Source organism: Vipera berus (assembly GCF_964194415.1).
Source record: "Vipera berus genome assembly, chromosome: 8".
Lineage (NCBI taxonomy): Eukaryota > Metazoa > Chordata > Lepidosauria > Squamata > Viperidae > Vipera > Vipera berus.
In genome coordinates, this window is record NC_138211.1 from 20,011,206 (window position 1) to 20,039,133 (window position 27,928).

At 47.2% G+C, this 27,928-nt stretch overlaps 2 protein-coding genes across 11 annotated transcripts in view; one reads left to right on the forward strand and one right to left on the reverse strand.

The window, feature by feature from the left end:
* The window catches only part of CNNM3 (cyclin and CBS domain divalent metal cation transport mediator 3), a 48,508-nt gene extending 33,734 nt beyond the window's left edge, over nt 1–14,774 (forward strand). The window contains exons 6-10 of one of the 9 annotated variants that reach the window (XR_014027196.1): nt 248–381; nt 1,942–2,077; nt 2,757–7,527; nt 10,038–10,287; nt 14,566–14,774. Coding sequence is in view for 3 of the 9 variants with exons in the window: in XM_081333570.1 (XP_081189696.1) it covers nt 248–381; nt 1,942–2,077; nt 2,757–2,890 (404 nt within the window). In the remaining 6 variants the exon portion in view is untranslated. Of the gene's footprint in view, nt 1–247; nt 382–1,941; nt 2,078–2,756; nt 7,528–10,037; nt 10,288–11,346; nt 11,602–13,197; nt 13,385–14,565 lie in introns of those variants that run through there. The other 8 variants (XR_014027197.1, XR_014027198.1, XR_014027199.1 and 5 more) reach the window with 8 other exon arrangements.
* On the reverse strand, nt 6,799–26,968 carry ANKRD23 (ankyrin repeat domain 23). Of its 2 annotated transcripts, XM_081333580.1 has the most exons (9): nt 26,839–26,968; nt 17,048–17,206; nt 15,737–15,868; nt 13,730–13,837; nt 12,641–12,739; nt 11,001–11,099; nt 10,807–10,905; nt 9,498–9,596; nt 6,799–8,530 (listed from the first exon to the last, which is right to left on the reverse strand). In XM_081333580.1, the coding sequence occupies exons 1-9, from the start codon at nt 26,863–26,865 to the stop codon at nt 8,426–8,428; spliced, it is 927 nt and encodes a 308-aa protein (XP_081189706.1). In that variant the 5' UTR covers nt 26,866–26,968; the 3' UTR covers nt 6,799–8,425. The 2 variants fall into 2 exon arrangements, with proteins under 2 accessions (XP_081189706.1, XP_081189707.1); XM_081333581.1 differs by lacking the exon at nt 12,641–12,739.
* Between the last annotated feature and the right edge of the window lie 960 nt (nt 26,969–27,928).

Sequence of the window (27,928 nt, forward strand, 5' to 3'; positions counted from 1 at the left end):
TTCGCTTAACAACTGTGGCAAGGAACTGTGTCATAGAGTGGGGCAAAAGTTACTTAAGAACTTTGGGCTCAATTGTGGCCGTAAGTCGAGGACTACCTGTAGTAACTTTTAGCAAAGGCAACAAATCCGTTCAGAACCATGTGCTGTCTTCATGAGAACTAGAAACCTGGTTCCCTTAAAAAAAATAATCATGGCTTCACTATCTTATTTCCAAGCCACCCACAGTGTTGCTTTTTCCTTTCAACAGTCCATCAGTCCCCAGTGTCCACTCTGCGGATGAATCGTCGTGAACAACAGGTTGACTGCGCAGAGCCCACCAATTATTCGGCATACTGCCCTGATTACACCGTCCGAGCACTCACTGATCTGCAGTTCATCAAGGTAAGCACTGACCGCCAGTGATTTGCTAGGCAGAGGGAGATCTAAGTTTGTATAAGCCAGTGAGTACAGGTAGTCTTCCACTTACTTGCAAGCATTTGTTTAGTGATCGTTCGAAGTTAACAATGGCACTGAAAAAGTGACTTATGGCCATTTTTCACATTTACGACCATTGCAGCATCCCCAGGGTCACGTGGTCAAAATTTGGACACTTAGCAACTGGCATGTATTTATGATGGTTGCATTGTCCCGGGATCACGTGGTCACCTTTTGTGATCTTCTGACAAGCAAATTCAATGGGGAAGTCAGATCATGTGTTTGCAAACGCCAGCTGAAAGACCCTCGTTTTCTCTTGGAATATTTGCATGGTGACTGCTATCTCAAATGGTTGTTTAATCGAAAGTTTAAAATAGCAATAGCAGACTTATATACTGCTTGACAGTGCTTTACAGCCCTCTCTAGGCAGTTTTACAGAGTCAGCAGGTTGCTCCCAACAATCTGGATTCTCATTTTACCCACTTTGAAAGGATGGAAGGCTGAGTGAACCTCAGGATCGAACTCCTGGCAGTGGGCAGAGTCAGCCTGCAATACTGCATTCTAACCACCGTGCCATTATTCAGAAAAAGGCTATGGCTTTTAAAATGTTTCATCTGGACCAAAGAAACGACTCCCTCCCTGAAAAATAGAATGGTCTTAAGGGCTTTTGGGACACAGCAGGGACACAGCAAGTTCAGAAGTTGCAAACAGACTTGCTTTTTGTTCCACACACTTCTCCTTTACTTCCAGGGTAGAAACTTTAACAAGTTCTTACTGGTTGACTAGATCAGGAGTCTCCAAACGTGGCAATTTTAAGACTTGTGGACTTCAATTCCCAGACTGTGTGGCTGGAGAATTCTGGGAGTTGTAAGTCCACAAGTCTTAAAGTTGCCAAGGTTGGAGACCCCCTGGCAAGAAGGAAAGATGGCTACCCCAATGGATGGCGCCTGCATACAGTACTGCATTCTAACCACTGCGCCACTGTGAATTGTGCTTTGTTTTTTTTTAATTGAAGATTTTATTCTTTTTCACTTGGCTCTGGGTTTGTCCAAGGAAGGGAAAGAGCGGTATCGTAGTTGGAGTGACAGTGGTGATTATTATTAATATTACAGGTAGTCCTCAAATTACAACAGTTCATTTAGTGACCGAAGTTACAACGGCACTGGGAAAAAGTGATTTGTGAACATTTTTATGAACTGTTGCGGCATCCCTACAGGCATGCGATCGAAGTTCAGATGCTCGGCAGCTGACTCATATTTATGATGGCTGCAGTGTCCCGGGAGGGTCACATGATCCCCTTTTGCGACCTTCTGACAAGCAAAGTCCACGGGGAAGCCAGATTCACTTAACAACCGTGTTACTAGCAAGTCCAGTGATTCACTTAACAGCTGCGGCCAAAAAGGTCGTCAAAGGGGGCAAAACTCACTTAACAAACTTAGCAGCAGAAATTTTGGGCTCCCTGGTGGGTCATAAGTCGAGGACTACCTGTCTTTGGCTGAACTTCCGCACGTGGCGGCGTCTTTTCAGGTCACCCGTTTGCAGTACCTCAACGCTCTTATGGCCTCGAGGATACAGAACTCGCCGCAATCCCCGGAGGCCGTGGATCTGAAAATCATCCCCAGCAGCCAGACGAAGCTCCTCAATGACAAAAACGCGGCAGCAGGTGGGCCCTTTCACCTCTGGGGCGAGCGGTTGGGACCCTCCCCTGACTTGACAGCCGTTTGGCTCTTGGCAGCCCCTCGAGCTGACGGTGGAAGCCTTTGCCCCCGAGAGCTCGCAGCCTCCTCCGGCACAGAAGAGGGAAGCGAGAAAGGGCGAGCAAAGGGCTGGTGGGCACCTTAAGCGTAGACTGCGGAGGGAAGGGGCCGCCTGGCTCGCTCTGCAGGGGAAAGGGAAAGAGCTTTGGGGAGCTAAGGAGCTCCGGGAGAAGGTGATGGGGCAGGAGGAGTGGATGACCCCAGGTGGGGCGGGTCACATCCAGGCACTTGGAGGGGTGTGTGTGTGTGTGTGCCTCGAGTGGCTTCCGAAGAGCCTCTTATCATTGGAGCTCTTGGCCCGGCTTCTCCAAAGGTCTCTCTTGTTCTCTTTCTGCGCCTCTGCTTCCACAGGAGCTAAACAACGCTCTTCCTCCTGTTTGTTTCTTCCTTCTTCCTTCCAGCCTTCCCGCTAAATCTCTCTTTCTTTGGCACAATTGAAAACTGCATTTAACACAGGCCTCTCTGCCATAGCCTGGAGTCCCTTTCTTTCTTTCTTTTTTTTAAACCACAAGGTAAATATCTTCAGATTTCTTCTTTTGTTTCCTCCCTCCCCTCTCCTGCCTTGGCACTCTCCCTTTTGGACAGTCAGGGGCCAACCCTGTGCAAACCCTCAAAAGTTTCTAGTCCTCAAGGAGGATTTCAAACACTCTGGCCGGGATGGGAACCAAGATGGCACTTTCAGGGAATGCTGCTACACCTGGATGTACATCATGCCATGAGGCCCCTGGGCCAATAACCAAGTTGCTGGGGAATTCTTCAAGCTGCCAAGGTCAAAAAAAATAAATAAAAAATACTGGTCTGGACCTTGCGGAGATTAACATGAGTGGGAAAATGTGCAAAGAGGGTCAACAGAGGTCCCTGTCCACCAGCAATCCCTAAATCATGCATGTAAAGCTTTGTAGAATAGATCACATGTCAATTAATGTAAGGAAGAGACAGTGTTTATTTGTCTTATCAATTTCAGGGTCCCACAACATACCTGTCAAGTAGGCCAGCTGCATTCATTCCCCCTTGCAAGCGGAAGGCTGGCATTTAAAAAGCGTGCTCTGTCTAAGACAGGAGTAGGCAACCTTGGCTCTTTTATGACTCGTTGACTTCATCTCCCAGAATTCCTGAGCCAGCATGGGGGTACTATGGCCCCTTCATGACTGGTGGACTTCAACTCCCAGAATTCCTCAGCCAGCATGGGGGAACTATGGCCCCTTCATGACTCATGGACTTCAACTCCCAGAATTCCTGAGCCAGCCACGCTGAGGGGAAAGGGAGAGGTTTCCAAGCTGAGCCATGTTGGCCCAGGAATTCTGGGAGTTGAAGTCCACCAGTCGTAAAAGAGCCAAGGTTGCCAACCCCTGGTCTAAGAGATTGGGTTGAGCTGAGATTTCAGCCAGGGGTTTGGGGGGAATTGTTTTGCAGCTTGCAACGTCTGGCTTTCCTGGTCAGAAAGCTTCCCCTCCCTTAGATTATCCTGTTTTGCTGCCAGGCCGCTGCGAGGGTTGTGCCATTACATTTCATGGCTGCTCCTTGTCTCCATGTTCCAGGGAAAAGCCGAAGCAAGTTCAATCTCCAGGAAGAGACAAGCCAGAGCACGGGGGTTTGACTTCCACATGTGGCGTTAGGGCTGCAGGCGGGCCAGCCCAGGAGGGTCCCCTCCCTTAAAATTTCCAGCACTTCTCCTGGCTTCTGCCCGGGTTCCGGACGGACTTCTCGTTGGCCAGCTGCGTTTGCAAAAAGACAATTCCTAAGCCGGTAGGAGCCTGGCCCTCTCGGGGGGAGGGGACCTGGCTGGACCAAACTCCAGTGGCTTCCAGTGCTCCGGCTGGGCTACTACGCATAAGACAATTTGTAAGCAGCGCTTGATTGCGGAGGGTTGGTGGGCGTTCGTGGCGGAGAGCAGTGGCCAGCAAATACAGACTCCACTCTTTTGATGGCTGTGGTGCAAATGGACGGATGGGGTGGGGGTGGGCGGTTTCCAGGCCATTCCTGCTCATTGCCTTCTCAGCGTCTCTGCTTTCACTTCCCTGCCATGCAAATCTCTGGAGGGCCCCGCCTGCAGCTCCCCTAAAAGCACTTCCACTTGCCAGACTCTGCCCGATTTTGCAGCAATGGCCTGAAAAGTTCGTTTGTGCCACCTGTCGTTGGCTGGCAGGCCCCCATCTCGGCTCTGGGGCCGACCCCGCAGGCCTGCCATCTTGCCTGCTTCCGATGCTGATCTGGGTTGCAAGCCATGATTCTTGGGAAGCCCCAAGCTCACCCGAGTGCCTGCACCGGGCCCAGCACCCCACACTCCCTGCCCAAACAGTGCCAAAGACCAGCTCTGGGAATCTTGCACATACATCTGCCTCCTGGCACTGGGCTTGCCAGCTTCCTGTTGGCCCTGGATCAGCTCCCCTGCATCAAACAGGGATTTCTGCCAAGAGACTCCTGCTACAGCGAAGCGGGGAGGCAGCTACGTGGCTCCCAGCCTGTTCTCTCTCCCGTGGCTGCTTTCCCCCCCCCTTTTTTTTTCTGGGGCTGCCCCTTTTGCCCACTTGGGAAGAACACCGGATCTCCGATTTCCCCCGGATTATCTTCCGTCTTGGATTTCCTCTTCCAAGCTCTGGCTGGCAATTCCATTTTTTCCCTTGGGCGAGAGAAGCTCTCCGCTCCGGCTTTGGCAGAGAGACGTTTCCCTCGTCTCATTACTATACACAGTATTTTCCCTCTGGGACGTGCCCATCCCCAAATCTTATTTTTTACAAGTCGATAAAGAAACCCGAGGGTTCAGGGGAGGATCCCGTTCCCTTTTCCTCCCTCACTCAGCCTCTCCCTTTTCACAGCCAACAGCAGAACGTGTCTGAATTGTTTGCGTTGTTCAGTTTGGGTAGTTTTGTTTGTAACCTGCCCACAAGCTGTATCTTCCGGTGGGATTATCTATCCCATGGGTAGGCAACCTTGGCTCTTTTATGACTCGTGGACTTCAACTCCCAGAATTCCTGAGCCATGCCAAGGTTGCCTACCCCTGAATATAAAGTTACTGATGATGGCAGGAGAAACCTGTATCTTTTTCTCTCTCTCTCCTAGTTGAGGTGAGTTATCGCCATGATTCAGGGTCAGGGATTAAAAACAGGATGGGGGTTAAACCCCCCCTTTCCCCCACTTTTTTCTTAGGAAGCATATCATGCTGGAGAGATGCACTGTTTGTTTGTTTTTTCCCCAGCCTCAAGAAGACCTAGGGGTGAAAGTCTGATTTGGGCAGGCCTATCCTTTTGCCGGAGATGTGCTCTTTTGCCAGTCAGCCATTGTGAGGCCCTCAAACTATGTATTCAGGATTAGGCCCAGTTAATCTGTAAGACAGCAGTTGGAGGAGGAGGAGGAGGAGGAGAAGAAGCTGTCGAACATGTGCGGTGGCTGCTTACACACCAGAGGGAATAGGTCTCTCCTTCCTTACCATCCTTTGATGGTTACTGCTGGGCAGATGTTGTCTCTTGGTCTGCAGTCACATGCAGGCGAAGCCTGGTCCACTCAAGATCTAGCTGAGGCATTGGCACAACATGCTAAACTAGGTTAATGTTCACCTTGGCTTGTTTTGCAGTTTAGCATGTGGGTTGAACCCAGCGTGTTTTTGGGATTGGTGTATTGGGGGGGGGGGATTCAGAAAATGGGTTGCTCTAGTAACCAGGTTGAGTAGATCCTTATTCTGCCTTGAAAAGCAGATTCTTCCGTTTCCTTGGCAGCATTAGAACAACTAGCATCTCCCTCCTAATTCGGCTGGCTGGCATGCCATACTTTCAGGAAACGCATCTGAGATGATTCCAAGAAGACAACCATGGTGAATGCTTGCCACAGAGTGCCTGGGGAGAAATAGCAGGACCCCGCAGGTAGAAAGCTAGCACAGCAAAGACTGGGCTGGGCTGGAACCTCCCTCACTGATACACTAGCATTTTGTTGCCAGGAACTTTGGACTGGAGGACTCTTGCAATCTACGGACAAGGTGATGACTTTGGGGGCGGGGGTTTTTTTTGCACAGAAATTGGGGGCCTTAAATGTCTGTTCAGTGGGTGTAAATAAATTTTACCTTTCAAGGTAAAAGTCACGTTCCAGCCTAGAAAAGACGAGCGATTTCAAGACCAACCTTTTGTTAACAGCCACACTTGCTCTCAACTCCCCATCTTTCAAGACACAGAAATACTTTTTATTATTTACAAAAGAGAAATCACATCACAGCAGCACCGCCCTCACAAAGTTCTGAGGGACAGAAGTCTTAGCAATGTACAGTTAGCCCCCTAAGTGGAATTTCTTTCTGGAACCCCCCCACACCCCCCAGTCTTGCCCACACACACCCTCCATTCGCAGTCAGGGGCTGTTGCGGTGGGCATGGATGTGGGGGGGACAGTCCTGAGATGATACCGAAGACCAAAGACCACTGCCAAGCAACCTCAAAGCCAGGGAGGTGGCTAAGACCGATGAATTGCCTGGGCACGATGGCCTGGTGTGACTTAAATCAGGGCTGGGCAACTGTGGCCCCTTTATCTGGGACTTCAGCTCCCAGAATTCCTGGGAGTTTGTCATGCTGGCTCAGGAACCCTGGGAGTTGAAGTCCCCTGGTCTTAAAGGGGCTATAGTTTCCCCACCCCCACCCCGACTTAAGAGAAAAGGACTACAGTATCATTTATGACACCTTTGGGGTCACAGTCGATGCAAAGAAGTCAAGTCGTCACTGGTTTACAAAGAAAAATTCAAGTAATCGTCTCAGCCGCCCTTCCTCTGGAAAAGAGAGAGAAGGGGAGGGCGGGAATAAATAAATAAATAATCACCAGAGCCGGTAGGGTACGAATCCCGTTCCAGAGAGAGAGAGAGAGAGCAAGGCTGGCTTCATTGATGCCCCTCCCGGCTCTGGGGCACGTTTGTTGAAGGCAGACCTTGGAAGTCATGAATAGGTAGAGGTCAATAGGGGGAGCCCAGTCCCCCAAGTGAAGGGAGTTACTAGAGGGAAGGGGGGTGCCTGCTTGGCATGTGTCGCCCCCCACCCTCTGGAATAGTCCGTCATGGAGCTTGCAAAAGGATGGCCGGCCGGCCCTGTGCAAACTGCGCTGTTGGCCGTATTTGGCCCCTTCTTTCATTGAAGGGATTGAATTGTCGGAGGATCCAGTGCTGTAGCACCAAGTTCGTCGTCCTCTTTAATGTACCAAGGAACGAAGGGGGGGGGGGGAAGAGAGAGGACACCAGATCAGCAATGGCTGGAAATGGCGACGAGGGAGCAGCTGCCGGCAGCTTTACCGACTGAAGAGATGAGCCCAAAAAGGCAGGTGGATAACGCTTCTCATCTGCTTCACCAGGAGATGCTGACTCGTTCCAGAGAAGAGCTTCATCTTTTGGGGTAAGGAGCTCGGGGGAGGATTTCAATCTGGCCTCCCTCCGGGGTCCTGAGGAGCTCCCCGCAGGACACCCCGCCTCTGGAAGAGAGTTCCCCAGCCCTCGACCCCAGCATCGGGGAGGGCTGTGACAAGATGCCCCTTCCAGCGGAGCTGATGCCCAGACCCCACCAGTATACGTGGCAGGTTGGCAGCGAGGCCAGACGCTTCCTCTCAAAAGGCGGGACTTGCTTCTCCGCAGATCCAGGGAGTAGCTGGGCTACCGGAGTGGCATCGTCCCTTGGAGGCTGACCCAGCTGCAGGGGTCAGCTCTCGTGACATTTACAGTCCCCTAAAAAATCTGCATCCCTAACTGGCAGATGCTTGGGTCAGGCCTGTTTTGGCCCCCTGCAGTTGGCAGGGGAGCCTCGCCTTTCTCCTTGCACACACACACACACACACCGGCTTCCAGGATGCGTAAGCCCGCTGGACTTTGGAGGCCGGAAGGCAAAAGCTTCCCTCTGGAGACTTCCCTTGCCTAAGGCCCAGCCGGGCTGCCCTCTAGCGGCAGCCAGGAGGAATGCAGGAGTGCCAAGGCTGCCCCCTGCCCAGGTTTGCTGCATGCACAAAAAAAGTCTCCCATCTCCAGAGACAAAAATTGCAGGAGGTTCCAGAGCCCAGCCGGCTGCCCCATCTCAGCTGGGGGTTCAAGAAGCCTCTTCCCCACTATTGCTGTTGTTGTTCTCTCCACACCAGGATTGACGAGGAAAGGCTAATCTGCCCAGTTTGGTGCAAAACAGGGACAAGGATGGTGAGAGTTGGTCACAGGGTGGTGAAGGTAAGGGGGTGGGGTTTGCTGGCTTGTAGAGTCAATACCCCATTATCCAAGATAACCCCCCACCCCCCCCGGACACGCATGCACACTCAGCAGCTCCTGGCTTGACCTTGCTGCCGGTTGGCGCACATTTGCAGCGTCTCCCGGATCCCTGTCTGCCAGTCCTTCACCAGGTCTACTGGGGTGACTGTCTCCTGCCAAGACACAAGAGTGGCTCATAGTTAGAAGCAAAGTAGAGCCCCCCCTCCAAAAAAAATCCATTGGACACAAGCCACAAAGCTCACTCTCTCTCCCCCCCCTCCCGTCTGGAGATTCTCAGTCATCCAGGTCAGGTTTCACTTCTCATGCAAGAAGCTTCTTCACTTCTGAAATGAAGAAGCTTCTTGGATGGGAAGCGAAATGTCTTCAAGGAAAAAACAAAAAGTCCAGGGGCCTTTTGAAAAAGCACCTTTGGGACTTGCTCTCTCTTACTCAACAGCATGCCAGTCCTCATGAGGAAGAGTTAACCTGTACCTGGCCTATATGACCACTCCCCACTCCTTTTGCTGCCTCAACTCACTGGTCATCCATCCAGAAGGATGTTTTTTTCATTATGCTCGGAGAACATAAAGCTATAAAAGAACCTAACAAAATATCCTCACTCAACGGAAGGGCAGCTACAGAACGTGCATCACAACTCTTCCCTCCAGTAAAGCGGGCCTTCCGACCCACCCCAGGCCTGCCATTGCTCCCCAAAACTACAAGGCCATTTTTCTTTCACTTTTCACTTTTGCACTAACTCCTGATAATAGTTATAACAAAAGCATTATATGATGGAGGTACGTTTAAACCTGCCTTCTTGAACTATCTGTGACAGTTCCAGCCACTGAAAGACCTTTTAGGGAATTGTCCCACAATGAGGAATGGTTAAGGGATTAAATTATAGGGAGGTCCAACCTTGGCAACTTTAGAAAGTGTGGAGGTCAACCCCCCAAGGTCTTCCTAAAATTGCCAAGGTTGGACCTCTCTGGATTAAATTACGCATCTCCATATGAATAGGGGCACTAAAGCACCAGGTTGACTCGCGTTCTTCCAGATACTTCCAAAAAGTATCTCTGCCCCCACTTAAGATGCTACATTAGCAACGGAGCACCCCACCACCATCCTGAGTTTTTTGCTCACCTCATTCTGGATGCTAAGATTTGCCCCATACATCAGCAGGGTCTTGACCGCCTTGAATCGTCCTAGCCTGACTGCATCATGAATAGGCGTATCTCCTTCCTGGCCAGGAAAAGAGAGAGTGTCTGCGCTCGTACAACACACTTAATTTGGTTATGGATTAACTCATTTTCTGGCCTTGCACATTGCTTTGGAGTAGCCCAGGGGTAGGCAACCTTGGCTCTTTTATGACTTGTGGACTCCAACTCAGCATAGTTGGCTCAGGAATTCTGGGTATAGAAGTCCACGAGTCATAAAAGAGTCCAGATTGCCTACCCCTGGACTAACCAGACTGGGTTTGGGTTTGGGTTTGGATTTCAGGTTAAGCCACCAACAATGAGTCTCAAGTAATCAAGCTTAATGTGTAGTCCAAATGCATCTACTGCAGGGGTGTCCAAACTTGGCAGTTTTTAAGACTTGTGGACTTAAACTTCTTAAAGTTGCCAAGATTGGACACCTCTGATCGATTGGGTCCTTAGTGACTTGGTGAAACATATTTTATAGATGCAGCCAATGCAAGAGTGCATGAAGTCCTCTCCATCTTGCTCCTGCTTCTAAGATGGGAAGGGGCTACTGGAAAATTTCAGCATTTCAGCCAGCAAAGACCCCTGTCCAATCCTTGGAGTGGCATCCTTGGCAAGGAAAGTCAGGAATCTGTATTATACGACCTGGTTCATACACTGCGCCAAGACATGGATTAATGCACTGGATTCAAACTGTTCAAAGAGAATACAATAGTGAAGCCAGCCAGATTGTGAGCATTATCCAGACCCATCTCATAATAAGCCATAAAAAGTTTCCTTGTTGAGCTTTGTATATTTACTATATGAAGTACCTGCATTAATAACCTAGACTTGCTTTATTGTGTCAATCTGCTCCTTAACTGGCAAAGTGCTCCAAAGTCCCAATGTAGACCTCTCCCCACCAGGAATTTGGAGAAGCTGGCAGCTTGAGTTTTGCGGGATGCAGATAAGTTCTCTGCCACCAAGCCACGGTCCCTACCCAATGGCTTGGTTGAAGAACGTTTAGTGCCAAAGAAATTAACACCACCTCATTGATATCCTGTAGAGGTGCCTTATCATTGCTCTTATGTTTGATCATGATCAGAGTTTATCATTGGGTCAATTTTAAAGGGCATAGAAATGGCTATCGAACATTATTATCAATGTTTCTCCCACGAAAAGAGAATTGGGAGAACAGCACCCTAATGAAGGTTGAGCTGGACATGGCCAGAATCAGATACCCCCTGCATTCATCCCCCTGCTTCCTGCACCTTATCTTGGGCATTGATCTTTGCTCCACAGGCAATGAGATGTTCAGCGCAGTCACAGTGGCCAGTCCGGACAGCCACGTGCAAGGGGGTGCTCCATAGCTGCAACCAGAACAGAAGGTCCACCATGAATCCTTAGGTGGGGACGTGGCTTATTTAGGTGCAGGGAAGGGGATCCCCATCTTTCCACTGCTTACCTTGTCCCGTGTGGAAATTTTGGCTCCACGGCTGATCAGCCCCTTGAGGATGTCCAGATGTCCCCCACGGCAAGCCCAGAACAAGGGGGTTGCCTCCAGCTGTGCCAAACAAAACAGAAGAGGCTCACTAAGTTCATTCTTAGGCCTTCTCCAACCTTCCAAATACCGCAGGTCAGATTTCCACTCTTAGGAGGGAATGGAGAAGACCCTCCAATGCATCACATGGAAAGTTTAGAAAGACCATTTGGAGAACTTGCTGGTCATCCTGCTCAGTAGCCGGATAGGAAAAGCATCAAAAGGTGCCGATTAGTTGCCTAGTACTACCAAAGTGGCTTTCTATTTACAGGAGCTGGGAATACAACGCCCGCAATTCCTCTGCCAGCATAGCTAGGAATTTGGGGACCTGCGATCCAAAGGAACCAATTGACAAAGGCTACGTTGCCATCTTACTAGAACAAGGATACGCGTGCCGTGGATCGACCCAGGAGAAAGTTGGACCAGAACAGGCAGCTCTCACCTTAAGCACCCCTACCTCTAAAAACACAATCCTAGCTCTGCTGCCCCAAGGGACAAGAGGTGTCTTTTTATTGTTTTAAGAAAGGTAAAGACACTCTTGATTCCTGGGAACTGCACCTATCCAATTTTCTGGACTACGGAATAGATGTTATCTGCCTCCTGAAATATTTTCAGTTCCCAATCAATCCGGCTCTGGAATCCAAGCACCTCTCCTCTGGGTCCTAGCCAAGGCTAAACATGTTATAAGTGCTAGGCTCCTACTTCCTCGGAATATCCGTTGGCAGAGATATTTAATGCCTTCCTTGCTGGTCTTTTGTGGTAGAAGGAGTGGAGCAGGCTAGGTGGAGCAGAACTGAGTTCATGTCTGTAATCCATGCCTCAGAATTTGACTTTTTCTAAATGTGTGAACAAAGATTTGAACAGACCCACCCCTCCAAAGAGGAAGTGAAAATAGAGGATGGCTTTTCATTTTAGAATATGCATTGTGACTTTGTATGGGGAAAAAATATATTTGAGCAACTTGGAGACGAACTTTCTACACTTCCCTCTTTGTGCTGAGAAGTTTTACCAGTGCAACCATTTTTTTCTTCATAGTAGCAGGCAGGCAGAAATGCTGCAACCCGTGCCACTTAGAGGCATACGGCTGGAAGGGGCCTTGGAGGTCTTCTAGTCCAACTAGAGCAGGGGTTCCCAACCTGGGGTGTGAGACGATATTCCAGTGGGTGCGAAAACTTGGCTTTTCAAAATTATAGTGCATATGCAAAATTTGTTACTGTTATTTCAAACTTTTGTAGAGGCAAGAGTCCTTATGCCATCCAGGCAAATGGGCATCCAATGTCTGGCATGCTGTAACTAGCTTTCCATGACCTGTGAGTGCTGCATCTGTTGAACTACTATTTCCTGCCAGGAAGGAAATTGGGGGAGGCTGACAAAGCAGGTTGGGAAGGCTGACAAACCAGGGACCCAGTCCTCCCATTTCAGGGAAAAGGTCTCCTGGAACGCATGCAAGGAGAAAAAGCGATTCTCGCTTTGTACAAAATGCTCCATATTCTCTGCAACATCAGCACTCCGGGATCTCAGAAACTCTGGGATTGGGGATTCATAAGCCGTCAATCGAGGCTCACCATGTCTCTTGGCTCCAGTTTGGCGCCCGCTTCCAGCAGCTTGTCCACAATCTCTTTGTGGCCTCGCAAACAGGCTCGGTGCAGGGCTGTGCATTGGAACTGTGGCAGAGAGCAATGAGGAGGTTATCGCTTTGGGATAATTCTCCAGCCTGGCTTTCCCACCACTCTGGTCTGGGGGAGGGGGGCAATGTATTCCTAATGCATCTATTTCCCCATGCACAGCTTTCACAGAAAAGAGGGTGAAGGAAGGTAAAGCGTCCATCCATGCTTACAAAGCATCCTGTGCCAGATACAGCCCAAGACTCACTTTTATGCACCACTAGTTTCTCTGAGGGATCCTTGGTGCTCTCTGAGCTTGGTTGTTTTCTTGTAGACATTTCATTACCAAACTAGGCAACCTCATCAGTGCTAATACTGACTAGAACTGATGATATTAGTCTGGTAATGAAATGTCTGCAAGAAAACAAACGAGGACCCCTCGTTCCAACCCTAAGCTACAAATATTCTCCTTTATTGGTACTAGTTTCTCTACTGAAAGGTGATTTTTTCCCCATAAGGCAGCTGAAAAAGCTCCTGAAAAAGCACCTTTGGGACAACCGTGACCTTGGATGGCTGAGAATCTCCATAGACATCTGGTCTATAGATGTGGCACAGTCAATGCACTTGGTGGCCAGCAGGTGGCGCTTGAATACCGTGCTACTTTTAATGCGACCAGCTCAACTGGCAGAAAATCACTTCAAAAAGGCAAAATTTTGGATGCATAGTTTAGAAAGCGGGGGGAGGGGGGGGAAACCACCACCCCTTTTTTTGTCCCCATTCATTCAGATGTCCTAAACTCCCTTTTTATGACCCTGTAGCCCCTATTCACGGGCTATAAATATATAAATACAAAATGAACGTTAAAATATATGAAATATGAATATGAAACTGCAGCACTGCTTTGGATTTCAAATTCTAGCTGTCTAAAACGAACTTGGGATCTGTTTTCCCCCCACCCTTCCTTTGCTTCAAGCATCGTGCAGATTTCGAATGAAATGTCAGTCCCTTTGCAAATGGCAGGGCGGGCGCTCCTTGATGATCCCACCATACCTTGTCATGAGTATTGGGGTCTCCTCCATCTGCTAGATATTTGTTGACAACAAGAATCTGGTTGTCCAACGCGGCAGCAAGAAACTGCTCTGGCTCCACTGATTCTATCTAAGAAAAGAAAAGACGGAAGTTTTATTTTTTTGGGGTGCTTAAGAGCCTTAGTGAGCCCACACTTAGAATACTGCATCCAGTTTTGGTCACCATATTATTAAAAAGATGTTGAGACTCTGGAAAGAGTGCAGAGAAGAGCAACGAAGGTGATTAGAGGACTGGAAGCATATGAAGAACGGTTGCGGGAATTGTCGAGTGAAAATAAGAATTAGGGGAGACGTGATAGCAGTGTGCAATATTTGAGGGGCTGCCACAAAGAAGAGAGGGGTCAACCTATTCTCCAGAGCACCTGAAGGGCAGGACAAGAAGCAACAGATGGAAACTAATCAAGGAGAGAAGCAACCTAGAACTAAGGAGAAATTTCCTGATGGTTAGAACGATCAACCAGTGGAACGGCTTGCCTCCAGAAGTTGTGGGTACTCCCATCACTGGAGGCTTTTGAGAAGAGACTGGAGAGCCACTTGACTGGGATGTCATAGGGTCTTCTGCTTGAACAGGGGGTTGGACTAGAGGACCTCCAAGGTCCCTTCTAGCTCTTGTTATTCCGTTATTCCTTTTATTAAGAATGGCAATCTACCTTCATCTTGTTGCCAAGGAAACATCACGGACACGAAGAAGTCTTTATGTTTTATATAAAGAAGCAGAAAGAGAAGGATAATTTTTATCTTCTCATTGCAAGTTTTTTTTTTAATCCACCCTCCTTTTTTTACATTTGTCTTTTCCAGAAATAGAGGCTTCCCCTGAGACTGACTGCCTTTCAAAATAGTGCTGCTAAATGAATGAAAGAAGCAAAAGAAATGTATACAGCTATATTCAATGCCACCTAAAGAATGTTTACGGTGAAAGAACAGAAACAGCTGGAAAACATGTGGAGGAAGGAGATGAAATTGTACTTAATCTGAAAAATGTGTATAAAGAGATGTGGCTCTCCTTATCTCCGTCTTAAAACTCGTAGGCCTTTGGGGATTTGCCACCGATTTAAAAAAAGCATTTAAATTGGATCAGATACGGGAACAAATCTCAGCGACTGAGCCAGTTTTAAAAGAGAACTGGAGAATCTCCTGAAACTCAGGATCTCAGCTGCTCCCCGCCCCCCCCCCCCCGCTCTGATAATATTTGTTTCCTCTGGAATTGCAGCCAGAAAGTCCAGATAGTCTCCAACTTACAACCTTTCGTTTAGCGACCGTTCAAAGGTACAACAGCACTGGACAAGGGGATTTATGACCAGTCCTCACACAACCCGTCGTGGCGTCACCGCGCTCATGTGACCAAAATTTGAGCACCTGGCAACGGGCACCTATTTGCGATGGTTCCAGTGGCCATTTGCCACCTTTCCTGCGAGGTTGTGACGAGCAAAGCCAATGGGGACATTCAGATTTACTTAACAGCCAGGTGACTCGCTTAGCGACTCCAGTGATTCACTTAAAACCAGGACGAGAAGGGCGGGATATAAATGTAATAAAAATAAAATAAATAAATAAAAGTCAAAAAGTCAGGCTCAACTCATTTAAAAGTCTGCTTGCATAGAAATGAAAAATTCTGGTCCCAATTGTGGTTGTAAGTTGGGACCTGGGGTGGACCATAAGGCCAGGGGACTTCCCGGCCAAGCCAAGATGGCCCACAGGCTTCTGGGGAAAAGCCAAGTTTCAGAGGCAAGCAGGGTGGAGCCCAGTGTATATCGGTTGCCCCCCAAAAGTCCACTTTTGAATTCCGACAAGCAAAGCCATTTTTAGCTCTTGCCAGTGTCTGATCGGGGTGCTCTAAGCTGTCTCTGGACACGGCCAAATCTAATTTCATCTCGGAGATAGACCCTTGGAGCTCTCAGGGCAGCCTGACTCCTCCTCAAACAAGCCGAAGAGATTTTGCACGTTTGAGGAAACCCCCCAGAATACTCACAATAATTTCTGGCTCCTGGGGCTTGGGGAGGACCACTTTCTTACATTTCTTCTTCTGCTTGTGACGCTTGACAATGGCCGCCAAGTCTTCCAAGGTGTCAATCTTCAACCTGGCATGATTGAGGGCCTCAAGCTGGAAAAGATGATAGCGCCATTGTGAGAAACAATAAGCTCATTGCACAGTTGTTAAGTCAGGACACCAGATCTGAGCTGCAAATATCTAGAACAGAGGTCCCCAACCTTTTGGGCACCAGGGACTGGTTCCGTGGAGAGAGGTTTTTCCGTGGACCGGATAGCACGTGGTTTTGTGTGCTGCCTGCATCCCACAGATGGGGCTTTGCTTGTTTTTGCGGACTGGTTGCTGGCATGCCGCGGCCCGGTACCGGTCCATGGACCAGGGGTTGGGGTCCCCTGATCTAGAAGACCCCTAGGGAGAAGGAATCAGCATTCTGGATCTCTTTGCTGCCCTCTAGAGGTCAGCCAGAGTCTGGCCCAAGCCCAACTGGGATAATCCAAAGCATGCTTCCCCACAAAGATTGTACACCCCACAAGAGTTCACATGATGATGCCCATTCATCTATTCCTCCAAAAACAATCTTGTTGAGCCAGGAGACAGGGCCTGGCCCAAAGTCAAGCAAGTGAGATCCCTGTTTAAGTGGTGACAAACCTGGCCTCTTCAGATCCAGGTTATCCAAGCTGCAAACATCAGGGTCACCCCTAAATGGCAGCAAAGCAGTAGTTGCTGCAGCAGGAAGGTGAATAGTCTCAATTAGTGTGATTGTTGAAGCACTATTGGACAATCTGAAAGATCAAGTTGGGGTTCAATGCATCCTGGAGAAAACCCATTCATGTGGATTGTAAGAGCTGACACCATCTTGATGTCACACCATTGTCACCTTTGGTGGTAATCTGGAGTTTTGCAGCCCCTGAAGGGTGCTCCCTTCTTTCCAGCCTGGGTACTGTTCAGACGTGCAGAAGCATTATAAAGATGATCAAAAGAACTCCATCTTGATTCTCTTTGGTACTGGAGACGGCAGAGAAACTCTTTAAGAGATTATCAAGATTGATCCCAAACCTTCATGGTAAGCCAGGTCAGGAAAGTTACCCCAAGGATTCCAGAAATTCTATTTTGTGCTTAAAGGATATGTTAACAAACTTTGAAAGTCAGCCAAAATTGGTCTCGGGTCCTTCTGATACAAACACACACACACACACACACACACACACACACCATCCTTTCCACTTTGCTAGCACCGAATTCCTGCTTCACCATCTTTCTACAGCTTTTACAGAAACTCAGCAAATGGCTCACCTTTTTCTTCTTCTCGTCTTCCGCTTTCTGCTTCTCTCTTTCCACCGATTCCCACCAGGGCCCAGCTTGACCTGAACGCCATCGTTCAGGCTCCCAGGCTGTGTCTCTCGCCCTTGCTGCAAAACAGCCAACTTTCTCTTCGGGCCGTTCCTCACTTACCTAGGGAAGGAGACCAGGGAGAAAACCAATCATAAGAAGGATGCTCTGGGTCAGGGTTAGGCAACCTTGGCTCTTTTATGACTCGTGGACTTCAACTCCCAGAATTCATGAATTCCTGCTGGCTCAGGAATTCTGGGAGTTGAAGTCCACGAGTCATAAAAGAGCCAAGGTTGCCTACCCCTGGCTCTGGGTCGTGAGAGACCTTCAAATGCATTTACACCCCCAAATGGGGGCTGCTGGGAGACAAGGAAGCGTGGGTCTAGTAGAAGGAATCCAGAAGTTTGCAGAAATAAAAACAAAACATTTGCAGCCTTAATAAAAGAGGTGATTTGTTTCCTCAAATAGATGATATGGGAGCCGAGCCAGAAAATAGAAATAGAAAACAGCAGTTGGAAAGTGTGTGTGTGTGTGTGTGTGTGTTTGGGGCTGGGGGTGTAGAATGGGGAGGTGGAGAGAATCGGCATGCACTTTGCGAGGGGGAGGCAGGTCACAAATTTTAAGAGATGCCCCCTTGTTTGTGCTCTACTTTTGGCTATCTAATTAACTCATCAGCCACAGCAGGAGGTCCATCGTGCTAAAATAATGTTTTGGCAATACAATTGGTTTAGTTCTTGAGCTAATGAGTGTTTATTCTTCAAGCTCTGTTGCTCTATTAGCAGTTAATATGGCTTCCTTGATCGGTTGTTGTAGTTACTTCTCTGCAATGCCCTTGAAGAAAGAAAAATGCATATGGAGATGGAAATTCCAGAAGTGGAATCCAGACACTGAGGCTCACTCTAGATTTAAAAGGCAACCAGGAAGGCATTCCAAAGGTGCTTTTTCAAGCGGCCACTCTTTTGCCTCGAAGACATTTCGCTTCTCATCCAAGAAGCTTCAAGGAAAAACAAAGAACGTTCCAGTTGCCTCTTGAAAAAGCACCTTTGGGGCAACCTTGATTTGGATGATTGAGGAAGGAAGGGAGGGAGGGAGGGAGGGAGGGTCTACAGCCATATTTCTCAACCTTAGCAGCTTTAAAATGTGTGAACCTCAGCTCCCAGACTTTGGTTGGGGAAATCTGGCAGTTGACTTCCCGCACGTTAAAGTTGCTGAGATTGTCAAATGCCACTCTGCCTTCCTCAGACTAATGATATGTTGGATTTCATCCCCCATGATTCCCACCCCTCATAGCTGTGCTGCTAGGGATTATGAAAGCTAAAATCTAACACAACGGGAAAGCCCAGGCTCCTGGAAAGTGGGATACCAAGCCCTCTTATCTTTATTGTTCAGAAAACTCCCTGAAAGAGTACTAGCCTTGCTAGTCTATCAGGGCTACTGCAAAATGGGTGCCATCATCAAGAAGGCCCTGGAACTGACAACCACTATAAAATGGGGGCAATCACTCATGGAGTCATGTTTTCTAGACGACACCGAGCTGTGTTGGTGAGCTACAAATTATGGAGAACGGATCAAGACCCTATTCTGCGGCACTGCCCCTTCCTTCTGCTTCCATCTCTTTACAAGGGTGGGGAACCTAAAATGTGAAGGGTTCACTGAAAGGTGGAAACTCAATTCCATGAGAAAATTGTATTACAGAATAACAGAGTCGGAAGGGACCTTGGAGGTCTTCTAGTCCAGCCCCGTGCTCAAGCAGGAGACCATTTCAGACAGGTGGCTGTCCAATCTCTTCTTAAAAATCTCCAGTGATGGAGCAGCCACAACTTTTTTGGGGGGAAGCCATTCCACTGGTTGATTGTTCTCACTGTCAGGAAATTTCTCCTTAGTTCTAGGTTGCTTCTCTCCTTGATAAGTTTCCATCCTTTACTTCTTGTCCTGCCTTCAGGTGCTTTGGAGAATAGCTTGACCCCCTCTTCCCCTTAGGGAAGGACAGCTGGTAGCTAGCACCACTGAGCAGAAGCATCAAGGTCCACTGGGACTGTCACTCAAACTGAAGCACAAGACGGGTTAAAAATCTGAGTTCAAAAAAAAGAGGGTGGTGCTTGGGTGTTGGGTGGGGTATTTTAAAGACTCAACTAATAATTCTGGGAATGAGGGGAACTGTCCATCTCTTTTCCTAGATGTGTCAGTTCTACACAAATAGAGATAAGTCTGAGGGAGGTGTTATAGTTGCAGCTTATTGGTTTTATTAGCCATCCAGAACCATTCAATTGAGATGGGCATCCAGACAATTCAATTAATTAATCAATTCCTTCCCCACTTGTATTCAGAAGGGCTACCCTGTAGGGAAGGCTGCATCCCGACAACACTCCTAACTCATTACTGAATTAATTCATTCACACCAAAGTTAATACTACTCAAAGTCAGCAAATATACTTGGTAGGTCTTTATCTGACCCAGTTTGGGGGGTTTGTGTGAAAACAAGGCATACCAAGTGGCACTTAATCAGAAACAACAGCAAACGTGTTCTACTTCTTGTGATTCAAGCAAACTAATTGGAGAGCGAAAGGTGTCTGTTAAATCCCAAATGACATTTGCATCCATCCATATCGTCTGCGGATGCAAATGACATATTTCCCTGATTATCAAAATGATGCCGTTACTCAGAATATGCAGATCATCACCACAAATAACCTAAAATTAAGGTTAAAAAAATTAACAAGTTGAACGGCTTGATCCAGATGCAGTGGGTTAAACTGTTCTTTTAGGGAGATACTTGAACAGAAAAATGAGGGACAAGTGTCAATACTAGGCTTAGCTGCATGCCCTTGTTTAGCTGGTTTAAAGAGAAACCACAAAAATTCATTGCAAAGAAAAAATATTGGGCATAAATAGTCACACCAGCACCTAACAAAGCCTCCAGATTCAGGCGAAGTCTATCTGCCAACATTGGCAACGGAATGACAGAAATAGGAAAGGGGATTGTGTTAAGCATTCCATTTACAGCTTTTCTTTCACTGGCTGCCTTGAGATGAACTTAGAAAACAATTCCATCACATGTTGTTATTTTAATTCTGGCTCCTCATGCATTTTTAAAGCGACAGCAGCTTATGAATTATTTCTGGTTGATTGCTTTGTCACGTTATTTTAATTGTGTTTTAAATCAAACTCCAGCCTTGTCATCTGCTGGGTATGTGCCTTGTTCTGGAACAGCAGGATATAAATTATCGAAGTAAACAAGCACAGATGCATCTGGATGTCAGGCAGGACAAACAGGGGTGGCTCTGATCCGGCAGCTTTCACCCGGGTTCAGTCCCAGTGCCCATCACCTTGGGGAATAATTTGTCGGCTTGGTGAGGGACGGTGGTTGGCATCAGTTGCCTTTAGAAGGCACGAGGTTGGGGATGGGCAGAGTCTGAATGGAAGAGATGGGATGGGATCCAATTCTAGGCACCATGAAAAAAATTCCTTCTCACCACTCGGAACAAGCAACAGGCGGGAAACTCACCAGGAGAAACTTGGGTGGGTTCGATTTTGAGATTTTGAAAGTGGGATATGCTCACCCTCTCCAAAAACTTGAAAAAGGTTAACTTCGCAGCTAACAACAACAAGGGGAGATAAATTCCAACTAATTTTTTTGGGGGGGAGGTAGGGGGGAGAACCTCCTAAAAGTAAGGGAAGCGGGACACTGGCCAGGGAGGGTGTCTTCCTTTCACTGGAGGGGATCAAGCAGAAGCTGAACAGACATCTGGAGAGAATTTTTATTTTTATTTTATTTTTAATTCCATTTATATCCCGCCCTTCTCCGAAGACTCAGGGCGGCTTACAAGCTTAGAATTTGATCTGGATCCCTGCACTGAATAGATCTGGTCCTTCCAACCCCAAGATGGGAGGATCCTATGAAAAACCAGTTTTCTGTTGGGTTTCTAGCTTTCAGGACAGACGATGGAACGCCATAATAGCCCAATTTTATGGAACCTTCTTCTCCTTCCCTTCACCCAGCTACCTGGAGTGCCCTCCTTGGCCAAGGCATTTTGTTTCTGCAAAGTGCCAAGCCATCCAAGCCGTGCCCCTCCCTCACCGGGGGGGGAACAGCTCTGACATGCCTCCCATGCCCCAGATGAAGCCACTTCTATTTATACACAGGCCTCAGGGTGTGACACTCTGCAAAAACATGATGCGGTGTCAGTGCCCGGTCACATTGCCAGTAGGGGTTGCCGAAGGGCAGGCAGAGACAGCCAGGCGCCAGAGGCAGAGCGGGTCCCAAATCCCCTCTGTGGCCCAGGGAAAGATCCCCTGGGACCCGCTCACTCCACTAATTGGGAGGAAAAGGACCCCTGCAGCTCACCTATTACAGCCTCTGCCCAGGGCAGGATCCAGTAGAGCATCGGGGAGCTTGTCCAAAGGGGCTTCCTGATGGATGCAGACCCCCTTTAGGGGAATAAAAGGGGAGCAAGGAGCCCTCAGACCAAGGGTCTGCCCTCTGTCTCTCCCCACTTACAGAGCCTTCACAGTTCGGGAGAAATACCAGCTGCATTCACACAACACGTGAACCTACTCAAATTGAGGACCAGCAGCTGCATTTGCACACGGGACGCAGTTTGGGGAAGGAGGGTTAATCGGCACTCGTAGGGCTTAGCTCAATGTTTCTCCAAACTCGGCAACTTTCCGATGCGTGGACTTCAACTGACGGACTTCCCCAGCTGGGGAATTCTGGGAGTTGGGAGTCCACACATCTGAAAGTTGCTGAGAGTAGGAGGCAGTGCTTTAGCCTGTTGGAGAAATCAGCCAGCTTGGTTAGTTTAGAATCCACTGTACTGGGCAAACCCAGAAAACGGGCTTATTCAGTTAACTGGGTTAAATGTGCAAAACCAGCCGGTCTGCTTGCTTTGTATATTTGGGGAACCAAAGAACTTAAGACAGCCATCCTGTTTTAAATCACTTTCTGTCTCCTTAAAGAACCCAACTGGGGAAGGGCTTTTTTTAGGGACCAATTGGGGACCCAGGAACTCAAGTTGAGCACTTCTCCGTGAGGTCTTCTGAAATGAACCAGCTGAAGCAGCCTATGGCTCAGGGAACAGGAGCCCTCAACCTCATCGCTATCGAAACCCGATCCCATCTTGGCATTCCCACCTTCTCAGGCCAAGCAGCCAAGGAATGTCTCCACTGCTCTCCTGGGGAATTCCAGGCACCACAAGATGGTCAACCTGCTTCCTTCCTTCTTAGGCTAACAAACTCCTAGGAATCTTGAATGGTTTTTTTATAAGAGGGCAAGCAGGTTTTTTGGCCTGAGGCAGCCACTAAAAATAAGATCCCTGCTGTCTCAAGGCCAGGAATGGATTTGTTGATGTTTTGGGGAGAACCTCTCTCCTCCATTGACACCTATGAAGCGTTCACAGGGTTTTCTGGGGAGTTGTGAAGACCCTCAACTGAAGAAACAAACAGTCTGCTCTAACTGACCCAAGACTTCTCTCCATCATACTACGTTTCCACCTACTTGGATGTAGAGAGGAAAGATCTTTTGAACATGAAGGCTACTGCTAAGCTTGTAAGCCGCCCTGAGTCTTTGGAGAAGGGCGGGATATAAATGGAATTAAAATAAATAAATAAAATAAAGCATCACTAGGTAACAAAATCACAGCCATGCTCCTTACCATTCGGCAGAGTCCTTGTGGGTCAAATAATCCATTACACCAGATTAGGTTTAAGGACTGGAGGCTTCTGATTCCTGACCTAGTGCTATTGCAGGGGAAGGGGACCTTGGCTCTTTTATGACTCATGGACTTCAACTCCCAGAATTCTTGAGCCAGCCATGCTGAGGGGAAAGGGAGAGGTTTCCATGTTCAGCCATGCTGGCTCAGGAATTCTGGGAGTTGAAGTCCACGAGTCATAAAAGAGCCAAGGTTGCCTACCCTTGTGCTATTGTATTGGGAATCAGGAATCTTGAATGTTTGTGGGCTCAGACGTGTGGGAATTGATGGATCAACCTAAATTGGAACAGCTGATTTCTGGTTTCTCGGGTGCTCCGTGCCAAATGAGGATTGAGGAAGGGGTGGGACGGGGAGCCTAGAGCCAACTCTTTATTGATACCACAGGCACAACTGGGCTCATCCTCCTGCAGCCCTTTCTGATCCCTTATTGTACCATAAACGATTCTCTCCTTCTAAGGCAAGAGATTTTCTTGACTTATTTCCCCCCCAATCTAGAGCTTTCTTCTTGGCAGAGTTCATGAGGCATCTGGACCTTTTTAAAAGGGGTGCAGGGAAATCCCACAGCCTCGCCACCTAGAAGGAGACCATCTCAAAATATAATTCAGTATTTGAGAAGGAATATTGGATGGATTGTTATCCATTCAGGGCAGGAAAACTGACCGGTCCAAGGCTGAGAATGTCAAAGACTCCTCCATATTTCTAATTGTTAAGCTGATAGTGTCAGCGGACAAAAAAAATCATGGAAAAAAGCGGTATTGACACTTGAGAAAAAAGGGCGTGGTGCATCAAATCTCAGCCACACGTTGCTCAATCTCCCAAAGTGTACATAGGACAACTCCTAAGCCTGTGATTGTCAAATTAGCGACTTCAAGATGTGTGGACTTCAACTCCTAGAGAATTCCTAGCCTGCATGAAGCCCACACATTGCTAAGGTTGAGAAAGACTGCCCTAAATCATGGTTGTCAGTACATCCTATCCCTTCACCAACCAATCATCCTGTTTTCTGATTTAATAGAATGGCCTGGTTTACACACGTGATGACTTAGATGGACTTTTTCTAATGTGCTGAACCAGAAACAATTTACTCCTATTTCAGTCTAATCTACCATGTTAAGAAGAGCCCATCCAGCGAACAAGGCAGAAGCGAAAACAGCAGGAAGATTACAGTTGAGAGTTTGGTTTTAAAAAAGAACATCACACATTGTGCAGGCAGATAAACGTGTCTGCTCCTGGGAATGAAAACTTGGCTGATTCATCTTCTGTAGCTCACAGTTCTTCAAGCACTTGCCTTCAGGCACCACAAACATCTATGAAGTCCTCTTTCAAATTATTGATTCAACTTATATCCCATATTTCTATTCAGAGAACATTCAACTCTGGGAGAAAATATGGAGTATGGGTTCACATTAACACATGACACCCCAAATCCAGGACAAGAAGAAAATTGCTATTCACAGTGTGTGCCACATCCATACCAATAAACAACCAGTGTTCTGGTTGTTTCACACAACAGTCTGAGTCAATGGATAATGTTCTCACAGACACTGGGCTATTAGCTACCATTCTATAGCATCCTAGTTTAAGGTAAAGGTAAAGGTTCCCCTGCACATGCGTGCTAGTCGTTTCCAACTCTAGGGGCCGGTGCTCATCTCCGTTTCAAAGCCGAAGAGTCAGCGTTTGTCTGAAGACGTCTCCGTGGTCATGTGGCCGGCATGACTAGACGCCAAAGGCGCACGGAACGCTGTTACCTTCCCACCGTAGTGGTCCCTATTTTTCTACTTGCATTTTTACGTGCTTTCAAACTGCTAGGTTGGCAGAAGCTGGGACGAGTAACAGGTGCTCACTCTGTTACGCGGCACTTGGGATTCGACCCGCCAAACTGCCAACCTTCTGATCGACAAGTTCAGCGTCCTAACCCACTGAGCCACCTCATCCCTTAGGATCCTAGTTTAGAGTTGTATAAACCCATCTATGTCATTTGGGGGGAGATGGATTCAGACAACCCAAAGCTCTGCAAACAACTAGACCAGGTTGATAGCCAGGTCTAACTATGACAACATTGATCTTTGCCAAAAGTTTGAGAAGGCACGTAGAAGCGGTGATGAATATATGATTATATTTTACTCAACATTTATTATACATTATTCATCACGCTATTCATCACTTGCTAGTGGCAAAAATATGATTCATTACCAGCTACAAAAAGGGATCCATCATATTGTAAGTTAAAATACCCCACATTTTATGCAGATCCAGATCTCAGCTCAGTGCAGGTGAGCTGAAATATTGTAAGATTAAAGAGAAACGTTTAAAAAGGGTTCTGAATTTCAATCCGTAAGTTTTCAGAAGCCTGCTTTGTCGGCCATGAATGCTGATGAGTTGCATAGTGCTGGATGTTTGTGATTTTATTCTTAATTCCCCCTTGAGGAGCAACCGTTCAAATTTTTGTAAGAATTTTTGCTCCCTTCCTGGCCCAAGGCTATTTCCTCCGGTTACTGAAATGACCCAGTTTCTGGCCGTTCCCCATGCACGCTGGCTTTGCCTCACCGTGGAAAAATTTAGTGCCTGCACACATCAGCTAAACTGGCACAGAAACACAAGAGGTTTCTATGTGAGAGGCAATCTTGTTTGTTTTTTTTTTTTTCAAAAAAATCCCCGCTTGAAAACAAAAATGAAATTTGAGTAGAGTCTGCCTGCATTTGGATAACAAATTTAACCAGCTTTCTCATGACCTCATTTTTCTAGGTTCATACAATACATGGAACCCAACCAAGCTGGTTTCGCACATCACATTCATCAATGGGGTGGTGGTGGGGGAGTTGTTGGAATCAAGAGTTCAAATTAATCAAATTCCTGACTGTGATGCAAAAGCAGACATCAGAAGTTTAATTGGCCTGAGGGATGTAAAAACCCATCCCACAGTTTTCTGCATTCTCCCCTCATATCATCTTTATGATTTGATCTGCAAGTGGGACACTCTTACCCAAACTCACAAGTCAGTCTTGGACTGGATTAGAACATAGAATAAGAGGGTTGGGAAAGGACCCTTGGAGGCCTTCAGGTCCAACCTCCAGTTCAAGGCAGGAGACCTTATTGTATCCCAGACAAATGGCTGTCCTATCTTTTCCTGAAGATCTCTAGCAATGGAGCACTCACAATTCTGGAGATAAGTTGTTCCATTGATTTACTGTTTTGTCGGGAAATTTCTCCTTAGTTCTAGGCTGGATCCCTCTTTAATGAGCTTCCCACCCATCATTTCTTGTCCACCCATCTTTTCTTGTCCTGCCCTTTGGAGAATAGCTTGACCCCTTCTTCCCTGTGACAGCCCTTCAAGCATTGGAAGGCAGCTATCGCGTCACCCCCTAATTCTTCTCTTTGTTAAACTACACATACCCAATTCCCTCAATTGTTTGCATTGTTATATGTAAGGGTGTAGGTCTATATATATGTTGTATATAGTAGGTTTAAATGTGTGTTATGTATGTGTACACTTGGAGAGCAAGTAACTAGATTTCATTTTTAATGTGTGCCACTGTGCCCAGTTAAAAATGACAAGGTTGTCTGTCTGTCTGTCTGTCTGTCTGTCTGTCTGTCTGTCTATCTATCTATCTATCTATCTATCTATCTATCTATCTATCTATCTATCTATCTATCTATCTATCTATCTATAAATCAATTTATCATCTATCATCTATCAATTTATCATCTATCTTCCATAAATCATTTATCATCTATCAATTTATCATCTATCAATTTATCTATCATCTATCTTCTATCAATCAATTTATCATCTATCATCTATCAATTTATAATCTATCTTCTATTAATCAATTTATCATCTATCAATCAATCACCTATCACCTATCAATTTATCTATCATCTATCTTCTATCAATTTATCATCTATCAATTTATCATCTTCTATAAATCAATTTATCATTTATCATCAATTTATCATCAGTCAATTTATCTATCAATCTATCAATCTATCTAATGCTTTATTATCTGCAGTTCCTCCACACACACCCCCAATTCTTCTCAGTCTTACCAACTGCTGAATGCTGAGGATCTCCATGGTCCTCCCTTCCAGAGCCACAATGCTCTCTCCGCTGACTTGTCCGGCTGCAGCTGCATTTATTCCGTCCTGGGAAGGGTGGATTTAGGCTGCCATCCAAAACTCCTCTGGGCCCAGCAACTGGATTGCTGGAGTGCCATGTAACACCCGCTAAAATAACTTCATTAAATGCCTCTAGTGAGTGCCCATATCCAGAGGGACAGAGGGAGGGAACCGGCCATTAAGTCAACATTTCAGTTGTTGAGCTTCCCAAGCTTTTGATGCAACCAGATTTGGCTTTCCTATCGGCCCAGGAGAAATGGCTACAGCCTGTCAGAAAAAGCCATTTGGGGAAATGTTTCCCTGCATTGTTGCAGAGCTAAGGCAGAGGATGGGCGAGGATGGGGTCTAGACATGGGGTCTTCAACCTTGGCAACTTTAAGACTTGTGGACTTCAACTCCCAGAATTCCTCAGCCAGCTTTGCTGGAGTGCCATGTAACTTTGCTGGCTGAGGAATTGTGGGAGTTGGTCCACAAGTCTTAAAAGTTGCCAAGGTTGAGGATCCCTGGTCTAGGGTGTGTTCGGGACTAAGACTCCCCCAGTCCCTTGCTAGTGGCCCTGATGGGCGTTAAGAGTCCAACACATTAAGAAGATCCAAGATTTCCAGATTCATGCAGCTTTGCACCTCTAAGGCTAGTTAGTAGTCAGACTTTAAAGCTGACATTTTTCATAATAGGCTGCTTCCACCATTAGCTAACAGCAATTTGTATATTTATGGTTGAGTAATGGAGAATGTAGGAGCATTAAATACAAGAATCGTGCACCTGAGAGTGACTCACTCATTTTAGGAAAATGTTTCTTGTCACCTGGGAGTTTTCATTCTGAAGACAAGAATGAGAATCAAGTGCTGAGCTTTTTCGGAGAAAAATTGAAACGAGGCAAGCCTCATTTCAGACACACTTCCACAAAAATCCCATTTTTAAAATGTCAAATTAATTCCACGTTGCTGAGTGGATAGAGAATGACCAAGAACCACGATTGTTGGACTTCCCAGCACAGCCAGAAGTGGGGAGAATGGTTTGA

Excerpts from the sequence above, each read along its gene's own strand:
- ANKRD23 (XM_081333580.1), bottom strand. The coding sequence starts at position 26,865 with ATGGAGATCCTCAGCATTCAGCAGTTG. Across the intron at positions 17,207-26,838 it reads TCCTCAGCATTCAGCAGTTG|GTAAGTGAGGAACGGCCCGA; the intron begins GTAAGACTGAGA and ends CTCCTTCCCTAG. Across the intron at positions 8,531-9,497 it reads ATCTTAGCATCCAGAATGAG|GAGACAGTCACCCCAGTAGA; the intron begins GTGAGCAAAAAA and ends GTGTCTTGGCAG.